Source organism: Columba livia, chromosome 2 (genome assembly GCF_036013475.1).
Source record: "Columba livia isolate bColLiv1 breed racing homer chromosome 2, bColLiv1.pat.W.v2, whole genome shotgun sequence".
NCBI classification, from domain to species: Eukaryota; Metazoa; Chordata; class Aves; order Columbiformes; family Columbidae; genus Columba; species Columba livia.
Window position 1 is genome coordinate 66030552 of NC_088603.1, and position 15062 is coordinate 66045613.

General features: G+C 38.8%; 1 protein-coding gene across 4 annotated transcripts in view; it reads right to left on the bottom strand.

Annotated features, from left to right (window-relative positions):
• The window catches only part of CDKAL1 (CDK5 regulatory subunit associated protein 1 like 1), a 416136-nt gene that overhangs the window by 343274 nt on the left and 57800 nt on the right, over positions 1–15062 (bottom strand). For all 4 annotated transcript variants that reach the window (XM_065055192.1, XM_065055194.1, XM_065055191.1 and 1 more), the window contains one exon: positions 930–1014. In XM_065055192.1, the coding sequence (XP_064911264.1) occupies positions 930–1014 (85 nt within the window). The remainder of the gene's footprint in view (positions 1–929; positions 1015–15062) is intronic.

A 15062-nucleotide genomic window follows, 5' to 3' on the forward strand; every position in this document is an offset into this window, starting at 1 on the left:
GGAGAAACTTTCAGCTGTGCCACATCCTGCATGCAGACGGATTCTGTTCCCGGTCCCAGCCACGGGATGCTGTCAGCATCTCCAGCGCCGCAGGCAGACAGGTCATATCCAGCTTCTCTCTCCTCCCTGCCCTCCTGAGCGTGCCAACTGCTCACCATGAACTATATTTTTCTAACCAAAATGGATTTCAACAAACAGTCCGTCCCCCAAGCACCACACTAAAGGAATGACTGCATAAACAGCCACACTTGTTTACCAAAGGTACTAAAGGTGAATTCTCCAGGAACTTCACCACAATATTTATTTATATTGGGCAATGGCACCTGTAACAGTACAGGTTATCCAGATACTCTTATCACAACTACACTTCTGCAGAAGTCAGAGGTAGAAATTGCTATCATATCATTTTTTTCAAAATCATAGGAATACCAGAGAAATAAAATGCATTCTCCACAAGACTTCTATTATAGGCTAATCAGTTCATCTTTTAAGGTAATATATAGTGAAATAGGTAGTTTTAAGTATGTACCTGATACCCTTTTAATTAGAAAGGCCCGATCATGTAAAATTAAGTAGAGGAAAAAAGAAACAGCCTAATAATTCACACCTTAGAAAAAAGAAAAAATTCAACTCTTCAGAAGAATATTATAACACTGTCCTGAAAAGTGATATAGAAGCCCCTACCTAAACAGATCAGCAGTTCTCCTAAATAAGTGTATTGATAATCATTTGCCAGTTAAAGCTAGTTAAAAAAATTCACTACACCTTATAAATCCGTTCTAGGGAATTAAAGACTGTAACATTTAAACTCAGCACACTTCTTTTTGTTCTGCTAACATACAGAATTACTTCTATATTGATGAAGCTTTTAAAATTAAAACCCATGATATTCATTAATAATTAGTTATGTTTTTAGGGAAACAACTTACTTGATTGAGTTTCTGAAGTGGTCCTCAGCAGGATTTTTTACTGTACAACTGTTCAGCAACCATAAATCTGCTTCAGCAGAGTTGTCTAGAAGACACAAAGATACAAATCTGTGTTAAGAATCATTCATCAGCTCCTACTTTATATCATATATAAAAAGACTAAACTTAGCCATTATTGCTAAATTGGCTATTTAAAAACTTACTTTATATTCCACATTTAAAACACTTACATTCTTGGAAGCATTTTTTTGTTTGTTCATTCTTTGTTGGTTTGTGGTTAAAAAAACAAACGAAGAAACAACAAAAAAACCCACACCATAACACCACACACAAGAACTTCCATGGTACAAGTTTTGTTGTTGTTGTTGTTTGTTTGTTTGGGGTTTTTTTGCAAAAGAAGGATGAACAGTTCTCACGTATCAGCTGAGATGCCACTAGGTTGCAAATCACAAAAACCAAAGTTAGGAAAAAATGGTCACTACTCATAAGAATGCATAGTCCCCATAAGATCCGGCCTACACAAAGGCAGAAAGATCACCAAAATCCACAGAGGTGCTTTTTAAATGAATTAAGTGGTCAACAAAACCAGGTTACACCAATTAAAAAAAAATTTAAATCCCTGCTTCAGCTCTGTTGTGTATTACTATTACAGAAGAGACAGATCAGAATTTAAGAAGCATGAAGTCAATGTAACTAATTTGGAAAGAAACAGGCATATTTCTGGTTTAGATTACATCTTAATTATGGTATAATTATAGTTCAGCAATTTTCAGACAAAAATACTCATGCAATGAATACCTGCCTCCATTCAGATAAGTATGTAATTTTCTTCAAGAACTAAACCTTTCTGAATGTTCACAACCTACTGATATCTAAACGCATTAACAGAACTGAGTCCCAGAGTTATTTGCAGAAGCACGTATATAAACTCTAATCCTATAAAACATGACCTACAGTACAGAATTACTAGCATAGTTATTTTTCTTCTGAAGTTACAGCTTTTTTCAAATAAAGGAATGAAGATAATCCATCTCAAATATTCCAGTGCTCTAGAATTCATCAGAAAGCTTGCATCAGTTTGGATAAGAAAATTTGCATCGCTCTTGCTACTATTCAGTACATCCCGAGTGCTGAAGTATTGAATGAAGTATCTTTAAATAACATAAGCCAATGAAAAATTAATAGAGCTAAAACATAATTTTTAGAATGCTTTATTTGAATTGACATCCTGCTAAAGCAGAAGGAAGCCTGCAAAAATTTGAACAAGTTTACATATGCCCTCATCATTAATGTATCTACATTAGCATGCAAATCCTTTTCCCCTATACACATACTTAGGACTTTAAGCGCTAAAGTAGAAAAATATTTCCCATCTCCATTGCAATCTACTCCAAAGAAATGATGCTTTATAACTAACTATTAGTCACTTAACCTAGGAAGGAGGTAAAATGAAAATAACATATCAACACCAACCAAAGGACATACCTATATTAAATAAGAGAAAACATTCAAAAGGTTTCTAATCTTTGTTGACAGAGATTACACCATTAACTTGAATCAAACACTGGCCTCTTTCACGACAGGGAAAGGCTACAAAGAAGTCATCAAAAATAACCTTCAGACCTTTATCTATTTTAAATATAAAGCAAATGTACCAACATCTGACCCTGGAAACGCAACAAAGAATCTCCCCTCCAACCCAGGCTGCATGAAAACATGATTTTTAGACTAATAAACATAATATCACTGTTAGAAAGACAACTATAGATAAAATTTGGTTAGGAATTATACACAGAAAAGCAAGGGAAGGTATAGTTTCAAAAATCGGAAAAAGAGTGAACTCTTGGCCTAGTTAAATCCACAACGTATGGCAACAAACACATTTTTAAAACAGCTTTCCTATAACACTGCCAAAACTTTGTATTTCTTATTCCTTTCAGCAGCACAAAATGTTTATAAATTCCGCTCCACACCCATAACACACCCACTCAAGAATCAGAGAGTACTATATAACAGGAGGCTGACATCATAAGTATGTGGACAAGAGTTCCAGTAGCAGCCATACATCATGGCAAGGCAGAACAATTTTCAAGTAAGATAGGCAGACAAATGTCTTTATTCAGAGGAGAGGGGCCTTTATGCAGAGAACTGCAATTCTGGGCTTGGTTTCAGTCCCATGCCGTGGTCTCCACGTACGAAGGACGCGACAGCCTCGCCGTGACAATGCTTCTCTCTGAAGCTAAAGCAAAGCCCCCTCCTTCGAAAGAGCACTGGAAGAACTAACGCATTTAAGTTTAGAAAGACCTTACACACTCACCCAGCAGGAACCTTTCATACAGCAACTTGGATTCCAGGCTATTAATAGATTAGCTCCCTGCTTGAGAGTCTAAGGGACAATAACCACAACACTTGCACATATTTTACACAGAGGAAAAAAAATATATATATCCCAAGTACATTCAAATTGATTCCTCCAAGGTTTCACATTCTGCAGAACAGAGGGTGTAGAATAAAGCCTTCTGCAGAACAGAATCTTCTGAGCAGTTTCAGGATATGATGTTTCATTAATCTAGGTATTAAAAAAATCATTTAAGAAACACTGAAGTGAAGCAGAAGCTTGTGCTCTCTTCACAGCAATCAGAATCGTTGTTTTATCATATTTAGCTGTTCTCTTCTTGTATTTATTTTTTAATAATTTTTATTAACTCTCATTCTCTCTTGTACCACTATCTTATATATACATATACACATATAAAAATTATTTATGTGTTGTAGGATTTTACTAATAAGAGTTCACACCACAACCCTTCAAAACGATAGCTGAATTTTCTTAGTTTCTACTGTGATGTTCATGCATAAAGGAATTACACGCACTGGTGTAGATTCATTCTGATCTACTGTATTTTCTCAAGCAAAGTTCAGTTTAAAAAAAAACTTACACACAGGGCATTTTTGTATCAGGTTGCAGAAAATGACACAAGTTTACAACATTGTGGGGACAAGCGGTCCTTGCCTAAAGAACATCTAATGCACTGATGCTAAAGACAAGGCCTTGATGGACATGTTGAAACAAACATGGACCAAAACACCAGATGGGAGTTGGCACGTATCAACAAGATCTTGAGGCTTCATAATTACTAAATATCAAGCAACACCAAGGGGTAAGGGTTCCTTATGCAGGGTGAGGGCATTGGAGGGACTGGCTATACAGATATATATAGAGATATAAAGATATGTAGATATACAGATATATATACACATATATTAATCAGTGTTCTGGCATGAGTAGTCACTAGTAGTCAACAACAGAGTAAAACAGCTCTGACAAATAAGCTCAGGCTTCTAAGCACATGCCTGCAGGGGCAGACACACGGATGTCAAGTATTTAGGTCTGGATGGAAAACCCCATAAGAATGTAGTGCCGTCCCTACTCAGGCAGCCCATTGGAAGGTCTCCACCTGCCACCCTTTCCAACCCCAGCCTCCGCCTTGTAAGGTCACAGTGAAGCTGGGATTCATTCATTCAGCAGGCTGATGCCCATAATCCTCAGAAGCCTCCATAAGGTTTTGGAGAAACCTCCAAAATTTCAGTGAAGAACAGAGGCCTGCATGTGGGAACTCTCACAGATCTGACTGAAGAGGACAATCTAACCTTTACAGAGGACTTCGTAGCAAGGCATACATACTGTTACAGACAAAACTGCAGCAAGAACCATAAGCACAGTGAACATCAATTACAATAGCAAAAACGAGATATAGGTGCACATTTCTATATCCTGAAACAAACTTCTCTACGAAGGGGATTTTCTTTCTTTGACTTTCATTTTTCCATATATTTAGCCTAATGATAATTTTTAAATTATGATATTTTGCTGCTGACCATTTTTTGATGAGCTTCTTAAAACAGTTTCCTATATGTTAATACATTTTTTGAAAGAAAAGAAAAAAAAAAAAAAAGTCATGTCAAATAACCATTGTATTAAGTGCTCAAAAACACAACTCAAAACCATGGCCTTTTTGCATTGTGACATCTTTTCCATAAAAGAAAGGCTACACTGGAAGTAAACCACAAAGTCTATCATAGTCCCTGCAAAACAACATAGAGTACAAAGAAACCTAAAGGTCATGGAAACTTCTGAACACTTAACTTAATTGGGAAGCTCTGGAAAACATGAATTGGCTGCATTATGCAATACTAAGAGGGTAAAAAGGCAAGAGTCTGAAACATCAGTATACCTACAGAGGAAAACAATATTTACAATTCTTTTCTAACTAGCATTTTTGGGTTTGTTATCATCTTACAAATCATAAATCAGCATAACTTCTTAAGAAGACTGTAGTAATACTATCAGTTGAAAATTAAACAATTGACTTGGTTTTGCCTTGGTGTTTGAGTCTTTTTTCTTCTCTGTTTTCAAAACTTTATTTTCTTACAAACCCCTCCAAAATACATCTCTTTTAACTCCCCCCAACCTCCCCCCAAGCACTGACGAAGAAAAAACAGAGACAGTGAAGCCCTAAAAGAACAGCCCTTCTTCACTTTCTTCAGCGCATCACTTCTCTCAGCACTGAAACCACTACCAGATTTGCTCAGCACTGTCTTCCTCCTCGCCCTTCCTGATTTTCTGCTCCTTCTGACTTTCTTGCATAAGATACCCCAGTTTCTCTGTTTCCATCTGCTGTATTCTAGCCTCTGTTCCCATTTATGGACCTCTCCAGCATCGCTTCGTCCTTTGTGTTCTCACTTCCAAAACAGCTCTGCCCGCTTCCCTTGATCCCCTGCTTGGCATTTTATGTTCCAGAACCAGACCCAGTAACACCAAGTTATGCATGTGGAGCATGTGCTCACAACTGGATTCCATGTGAATCATCTCCACCCAAAAGACACAAAAATCTAAGCGTGAGGACAACTCAAAACCAATTACTAAAGTCATCCAGCATCTTGACTAGAACAAAGTTACCAAACTTCTCATTTTCTTTCAACATCCCGGTGTCACAGAAACCCACTCTTACACCCTGGGTTACTGAAATTAGGTGCTGGGTAATTTAATGATTTCTTGGGCCACTGGGCGCTGAGGGACCTCACCAAGTATTGGGAAAGAATCTCTTTCGTAAATATCAGCTCAGAAACATCACAAGTCATCAGTGCAGAAGGAAGGTACATCTTCCACTGGGGAGATCAGGTTCAGTTATTTGGTTTTAGACAACAGGCTTTGCTTGGCAGAGGAAAAACACAAAACCAGGTTGGGACGAACAGGAGAGGGCAAATTTTTCTTTTTGCTTTTTACTTTCCAGACCTTGCTTTGGCACACAAAATCCTTAAGTTACCCATGTGCTAGTTCTCAATACTTCAAATCACATACAGTTAACTATCAACCTTCATATAACACATCTTAAAGAAAAGATTCCAAACAAGTGCCTTCCCCTTGCCTGCTCCCTCAACAGCAACTACAAATCAAAACCAGAAGTTAGCATGAACTTCCAGATGGCATCGGTTTGGAATCTCAGAGCCACATTATCAGTTCCCACCTCCTAAGACCTACCACACACTTACCAATGATAGAAAACATTCAAACACACGATGAAAGTATTAACTTTGCAGATCAAAAACAGTCTCACTTGCCTGTTATCAGGAGTATTAGGATGCAAAATATAAAACTATCAACTCAATTTCAATATGACTTCTGTTTTCCCCTTGAGCTTTTGAGACACTCTGTTCACAACAAATAACTTCGTCCACAATTAATGTAAACACAACAACTTGGTTCATCCTGAGAACATTTTATTTAAAGCTCCACAAAGAAAGACAGGCTGCTTATCAAATCAGTAATACAGATAGGTCTTCATTTAAAAAAAAAAAAATAATTCTCCCATCATGCCTTTTGCCCTAATTTAAACCGCAAATATGTAAAGTTGCTGTTTTTATTCTCCATTACTATTTCCATTACTGAGCTAATTGTGCAAGTAAGCTTTTCTGTTTTTTCCTGTTTTTAAGAAACTGAGTATTTTTAGTAAATTGATTGTTGAGTGTGTAGACATCCCAACAGCAGCTACTGCTGGACTACAGACAGATTTTATAAAGCCTTCCAGACCAGGATGCTGTGGCTGCTATCACAGGACTTTTCTCTCTGTCCAGCACCAGAACAGAGATGCACAGGGGCTGTCCACTGAAGACATCAGATGAGTAGGAACTGAGCATGTTTGAACACATAAGATCTAACTAGTTCAACTAAAGGGAGGAGGGAAAAAAATAGAAACCAATAATACACTATTGACTGGATTCAAAATACTACCTATTAAATCCTCGCCTCTCCTCATTTCAGTATGACAGACTCCATTTACTTATACATGCTTTCAGGTCTGTCTATGACTTTTTACCAAAGTAGTGTTATATTTGCAGTCACCCCTGAAAGCCCGTTCCTAAATAACAACCATACAGTAACACACCCCTCTTTGCAGCTGTATAGGTGGTAGCGTGCAGCTACTGGGACAAACTACTGAAATACCAGTTGGTGTCCCATTCAGTCTATTCATGACCAGTAACCTTGCCTTATATCTCTCTCCAAACAACAAACTCCTTCAAAGTATAGAAAGTTTGTGGCTGGAGTTTTTCAAGGCCAGCAGAACAGCTTATCAAGTCTGCTGTTATCACTGGAACTAAAAGCAACTTTGAGGTTACTCAGAAGGCATCATTTAACTAGGAGCTGAAAAAATACAATAGCTGAACACTTAAACTAATGTATTTATAAAAAGTACAGACAACGTAATCTGTATTTCAGAGCATGCACATCCATGGAATCCTTCAGGCCTGTGACAGGTATACCAAACACAGGACACAGCACAGAAAAGGCACATAAAAGAACAAATTTTGCTTCAAAACATCAACTACGATGAACTTCACATTCCCCTTCTAGTGCATGACCATCAGTAACACACAGTGTTACTTACATTGGGATTTTGAAGTGAGTAATCCATTATCTACCTTCCATCTCTGCTCTACACAGCACAGGTTGCAGCCTGGGTCCCAGATGATCCTTGGAGTGAGACACCTTTTTGCCTCACTTCCTACACTCTTACAGGCTTACAGGCTACTCCAGCTGTATTCCTGCTTGGAGCAGCCCAGGGTCTGTGCTGCAGCACACAGAGCTGGATAGGAAGGCTTCAGCCCATCCACCCTTCACAACACCTAAACTGCACAAAGCCACGAACAGGAGATTTAAGCATACTTTAAAGATTTACCTCATAACAGTGTCAAGAGTCCAATCAGACTATAATTTTCATTTCAACTCCTCCTACAATGTCCAGATGATTTTTCCACCTGTTTACCCAGCACAGACAATGGGAATTGACAGTTACTTTACTATTTTGTTCATCTTCCATCAGCAACTAAATTTTCCATGCACTCAACTAAGGACACTTGAAGTTGTGAAAAGATTTAGGTTTACAAAGACTAAAGCTAGAAATGTTTATTTTTGAAAAGCTACAGGTGCTAAATTCTAAAATTTCAGTACCCATAGGGCATTTTAGTGATTTCCCCACTCAAACATTAACCTTCCTAAGCCCACAGCTGCCACCACATCTGCAGCCAGTGACCACCTCATACTTCTTCCAATCAAGAAAGAGACTGACCATTTCCACATCTTATCTCCTTGCTATCTCTATTGATCAGAACAAAACACATAGTTCAGTTACATCCATCTTCAACCTGGGTACAGTGCCATGTGCCACAAACATTGGAATTTGTGCTAGATTTTATTCTACATTGTACAGCTCTACTTGTTTTGTCAAACACCCCCCAGACACACACCTTAACGGACAAGTCCCCTCTCTATGAGTGTAGATCCATGAACATGTCCTAAACAAAGCTTCTTCCAACATGACATGAGTTTATGGGCTGCCTTTTTCCCATGGCTCTTTGTTGATATCAAGTAGTCAATAGTCTTCCTGCACATAGTGTTATACGCCAAAGGTGGAAAAGGAAGCCTGAATTTTAGCTCGTTCCTTCAAAATAAACACTTCACAGCTTTGAGAAGAGTGGATAACACAACTATTCATTGTACAAAACAAGACCTTAAAACAAGAGAGGAGAAATCTCACTGCTAGCTTAGAGGTGAGCTAGCAGAAAGCCAAAGCACAGCCAGGGTCTGTGCAGCATGAGACCACCTAATGCTGAGGCTCCCAAATTATTCTGGGTAGCAGGAGAGGCAGGTGCCATCGCACGGTGCCCTAAGGTGGACATTCCATCCTGCTCTTTAGCACAAGTGCCATCTCAGTGCATTCTAACAGTCCAGTGCTGCTTTCCCTTCACTGAAGACTTATGATCAGTGTTAATAATTTCAATATGAAGAGTACTAATGAGTGATTTATCAATGTCACAGGGAAAGTCCCACTACATTAGAAACAAGGTCAAGTAGCCTGTTTTAGCCAGGCTCCACTACAACAACATACAAATAACTCCAACGACTCATTCTGATGATTAACACGCGTAGAATTTGTTTTGTTGACAGAATTTGGAAAAATCCCAGCAACTCCTCCTCCTCCTCTAAGTTTTAAGCCTGCTTGATCTTCCAGAAATAGCACACAGTATGATTCAGTGCTTTTTTGTCTCTTTGTACTCCTCACACAGCTTCATAGGTAAAACACAAGAGTTATCCAAATGAGCAAATACAGACTGATTGCTCCTATCTTAGTCACCAAGTCTGAAGTCAACCACCAACAAAAGTCTTGCACAATACCATGCAACTAAAATTTCAAAACACATTGCAAATATTAACTGATTTACCTTCAACACACACATATTAAATATGCACCCAGCCTCACACCAATTCCTTTTAATCTTATAACTGTAGCCACGTAGTTTCAGAGTTTCTGTAATTCGATCAAACTACACTGGATATCTATGCAAATAAGCCAGGACCCTAGCCATGTTGTTTCTGACTGCAGGCCTATTCCTGAACACAAAGCCATTGCCTAGATCCATATACACATGCTATTTTAGCCTGCATAATTTACAGGCCAGATAATTAAGTTTTTTACAACAAGTTTTAAAGCATCCCCAAAAAACAGCCCTTCAGCAACTTGGGTAGCATAGCAAATCAGCAGAAAACACGGAACATCAGAATAAATAGAATATTTTCTATGGGATAAGGTTAAAAACAAACAAACAAACAAAACAATAGTTCTACAAACTCACCATGAGCACTCAAGCACAACTCTTGCAGATGTGTCTTAGAGCATCTACTTAAGTCTAACTGCCGCCTTGGAAGATGACAGCTGATGTGCCAGCCTGAGAAGAAGCTCTAGTTTTCACAGGGCTGACTGAAAAAACAACTGTGTTCTCCTTTTCTGTAAAACACTTTAGAAATCTCCACTTGCTTTATCTATAGTCTCAGAAGAAAGCTTACTTATGACTAAGTAATTAAGAGGATTTTATTATGTTTTACAGGTCAAAGTTTCTAAATAACTGGTAAAACTTAAGTGAAACTGAAGCTGTTGAGATTTGCAAGACAATGTAAAGCAGAAATGTTTCCTAAACTATTTATTTGGAAAAATCACGCACTGTAATGTATGTTAAGGTACTGAAAAACACAGTAGTCAAGCATAAACAGCTAATTTCGTATGCTGACAGCAAAAACCACAGGTGAGGGAAAAAAGAAAATTTTATGGTTTTCTGTACATGTCATATGATTCCATATGAATTTGCTGTAAACCATAATAAATATTTCAGAATCAAGGACTGACTGGAATCTGCCCCAGGAAGATCATTTTAATCTCCCTCAGGTGTCACGCTCTGACAAGCCTCACTTAAATGTTTCTATCTGCAGAGCTAATTAAATGTTAACAGCTCCCTCACTATGTCTCTGGGGAACAAAGAAGGAAATATAAATTGAGGGTTGCTTCAGTCCTATCACGCACCCACGTAACAACCTGCTGGGCTAGCCACAGCAGACAGAAACCAAAGGTCTTTAAAAATATGCAATAGCATCACTTTAATTACCTACTCGGTGAAGCTTCTTGCACTTCTAGCCCATGCAAGCCACAAGTATGTCCAACCAAAGGAAGCCCAATGCAGTGAAGAAGATGATTCTCAAGTAAAGCAAAAATCCCATGCAAATGAGAAAGAACCTTTCCTTCATTTCAGGTGTAATATAAAACAGATCTTAGGTAACTGAATCCCTTCAATGAGACCATAAATGCATAATGTTAACCTAGAGAGCAGCTTTGCTCCACATTTTCTTACTCTTTCAGTACACCTATTCCTGTTCAAGTTGGCCTACGGCACTGAACTTTCTCGCTGCTGTAACTTCCTGATCTCCATTCATTTTCACAAGAGCCAGGATTAGGGTTTTGCTGTAGTCTGCAAATTAAAGCTAAATTTTATTCCTGTATCTATTTCACAATCTTTTTTTCTCTAAACTCTGTTTGCATTAATTTGTACCTAGAAGCAATTTATTGATTGCAAATGCCTTGCTTCCACTTATTTCTCCTGATACCTAATGCCACAGGGAATATGGATTTAAGTTCCATTTATCACTTTTAAGAGAGTTAAAATATATAAGCTATTTGAGCCAGATATGTCCAAACACTTATTAAATTGTAGCTTCTGGCTATTTATTGACTTTCTCAGAACTACCTTCGCACCTCATCTATTTGCTACTTTATCAGTTTTCTGAAAAGTAGGAGATATGGGCTTAAGGTACCATGCCCAGCAGCCAGATAAGCCTTTGCTGTGGTTAATTCGCAGCCATCATCCCCAGCTCAGATTATCAACAGAATTTAGTGCTTGTGAAAGATCCAGACTGAGCACAGCGGAAATTAAAGTTCACTCTTCACACACACCATAGGCAGATGCAGCACAGCAATCAGCAGTGCAAGCTTCTTCACAAAATCCCACGAAGAGGTTTCCATTATGCTTTGCCTACAAGCCTGGAAGACAAACCAACAGTTCCACCTCTTGGCTTGTTTGTCCAGAATAGGAAGGAATCCTGTTCATGGGAGAAGAAAGCGAAGATGCACCAGGAAAAAAATGAAAGACTGAGGAGAAGCAGATGTGAGGATATGCATCCCAGCCCCTCCTGCCCTTTCTCCATGCCCTGGCTCCTACTGAACAGACACATCAGCCCATGCAGCTACTATGGTAGTTATGGGCCCCTGTGCTGTCTCACTATCCATTCACTCCATTACGTTTTACCTGCCTACGCACCTGAAGTATCTAACAACATCTAACTACATGAAGAGGTGAGGACAGACAAAAACCATGACACCAGCCACTCGGAGCAGTCCCTTAAAGAGGTTGAGTATCTCTGTACCAATACAGAGATATTCATTACAGCCTCACACATGATTTTTTTCTATACTGTCTCTCCCCAATTTTGGTTGCAAGGTTTAACTACTATTCTTGCAAGAGTGCAAGTTTTGTTAGGCTCCTAAAAAAAAAAAACAACAAAACCACACTACACAGAAGATATTCTTTCATTACTAATAAGGCTGCATAGACTGAGACAAGCCTATTTTGAAACTTTCAACAGCATTTCCAAATGCCAGCAGTTGAAGTGTACCAGTTTTGCATAGAGAATTGTAGCTTTCTGGCCCCAGAGTGGTCTGATTTCATCAAGCACAAATGAGTCAAACACTAGAGTCTGAGACACCTTGCATGTATTATCTGATGGAACAGCAGCTCCCCAAAATAAAAAAGTGATCATTTAGACAAACAAGAGAAGGTAGGTGTGTGTGAGGATCCATTTTCTCATCTTATTTGGAAGCGATAACTCAAGGTTTCAAGCACTGTCACAAGAAGCGATGGTGACGTGTTATGGCAGGGGGAGCTGCACTCTCAGAGTGCACAGTTGCTGTCCAGAAGTTCTCCATTGCCTTCAAGCAAAACGCAGGGGATGAGCTGGAAGAGCCCCATAGGCCAACACCATAAGGAGTCATTTTTTGGGGGCTGTCATCTTCTCCTCTGCCCCAGGCTCCACACTGGGAATGTTCTTCTTTTGGCTGGGTTTACCTTTATCTTTTCTACTTTGAAGGCAAGGTAAAGAATAACAGAACATCTCCATGTCACTACACAGCTCAAAATAGCAAAGATATTCAGAAGGCATTTTTATGTTTCTACTTTCAATAGACTGAGGATACTTCATTATCTTACTTTTAAGACTTCAAGGTCTGTAGTTATCCCCAATTTATTTTACATTTGTGTACTGTGAGAGGCATCTTCACACAAATTTCTCTTTTTCCATGTTGATGGCTTAAGTTTCATCTGGTATCTCCCATGATCAGTATCTTTGTATATCTTATTACTTCACTGTCTTTACAGCTGTTTTCATTTAGCACATAGTTTCTAATTTACCTTTTCTCTGCTTTCAAAAATGAATTTTAAAAATAGCATACTGAGTTCATACAAGTCACACAATCCACCCAACTCTGGCACATTATCCACTCAACTGCCTGATACTGACATCACTTTTTAGAAAGCTTTTGGTGAACCCTAGTGGTAAACCTTAAGAGAAAAAAAAAGCCAAAACCCAAAAGCAAGCAACATTTTTTTTATACTGTTAATATACAAAAGCAAAAATGTTCACGGTCATAACCACCATTTGCTAAAGAGTAATGGTCACATCCAAGAGGAGAAGACATAAGCTATTTGATCTCTTCAACATTTCAGAAGGGCAAGGCCTAATAGAAATGAATAAAACATTGCTAGATACAAAGGGAAGTGGTACAGTGGCAAGAGGACACCAGAATGTCCATAATTACATGGGAAGCTTGGACCACCTACTTCTAATTCATGAAGGTGCAGGGTATTGGTTTGTAACTAGTCTTATTTATTTCATTCGGCCTTGAAACAGTAACTCGAAGAAAACAGCACAACCTACAAGCACATTAACAGACCTCTCTGGGTGAGGAGAAGAAATAAAACATCACCTGTGAATGACACCTTGTCAGGATGTGTTCAGCAAGACACAGAAATACAGGTATTGACTCAGCTTTAGGGTCATCAGCACAGCTTAGCAGTCAGGATCTTTCTAAATTGAAATCCAGTCTGGTAATTCAGCCCACAAACACAGCACGGATCACACACCCCAGGGCCCCAGCTACAAAACACGTGGAACCACCAAGTTCCCCCACAAGCACAGGCCGAGCAGACAGCCCCCAGGCTTTCACCTACCATTTCAGGGTCATCCATACATCAACCTGTATAAAGCACAAAAGTTAACCACCAAAGCACTAAAGGTCCTGCTCTAAGCCCTTCCTACTAAAATTAAACTCAGATGAAACCATTTACTACTGTTCTACTTCCAAAACCAGGAGGACAAAGTCACGACGAGTCGACAATAAGTTCACATTTCCACCTTGCCCTCATCCCCAGTCACACCAGCCCTCTGCCAACATCTACTTAAAGCTCTGTTGACAGAGAATTTAGCCACCAAGGCTGCAATTTGAAGTGAAGCTCTATATACATAAGCTCAATACAGCTAAGTTCTTTTTTAATGTTTAGTATGTATAGCAATATAAACAGCACCCTGCCTACTGCTCAAATGGCCATTCTCTTATAGAAAATAAATGATGACAGTGAAGTTACAAGTACTTCAAATATCCAGCAGCGACTCATCTTCTAACTGTGGGGAAAAAAAGGCTGCATCCTCGTTTTCTTTTAAAGGTAAGTGCAGCAATTAACATGCTTGATGTAAAACAAAATTTAAAATTGAATTTCTTCCAAATGCCAGAGAAAAGAAACCTCACAACATCCTTTATTTTTATTTAACTCTGATTCATAAGAACACTATTACATGAAAAACCGTTACAATTACCATAGAATTTCATCTGACAGCAAGTACTCTGGGAGACATCACGATGCTTTCGGACAGATCCAGTTAAGAGAACACTCCTCCTCTCCTGGCCGAGGAATCGCAGAGGCTGGAGTGAGCTGTATGAAGTGTATGGACAACTGACTGATACCCACACAGAAAGAAGTGTCTGGTTGTACTTTAAAATATTAACCACAGACTTGCATCAATAGATATCTAGAGTCACTTTTGATAATTTATTTCACAAACCGAACAAACAGTATAAGCACTGACCTCCACAGTTAAAACTGATGCAATGACGGAGAGAGGGTACATACACGTAACAG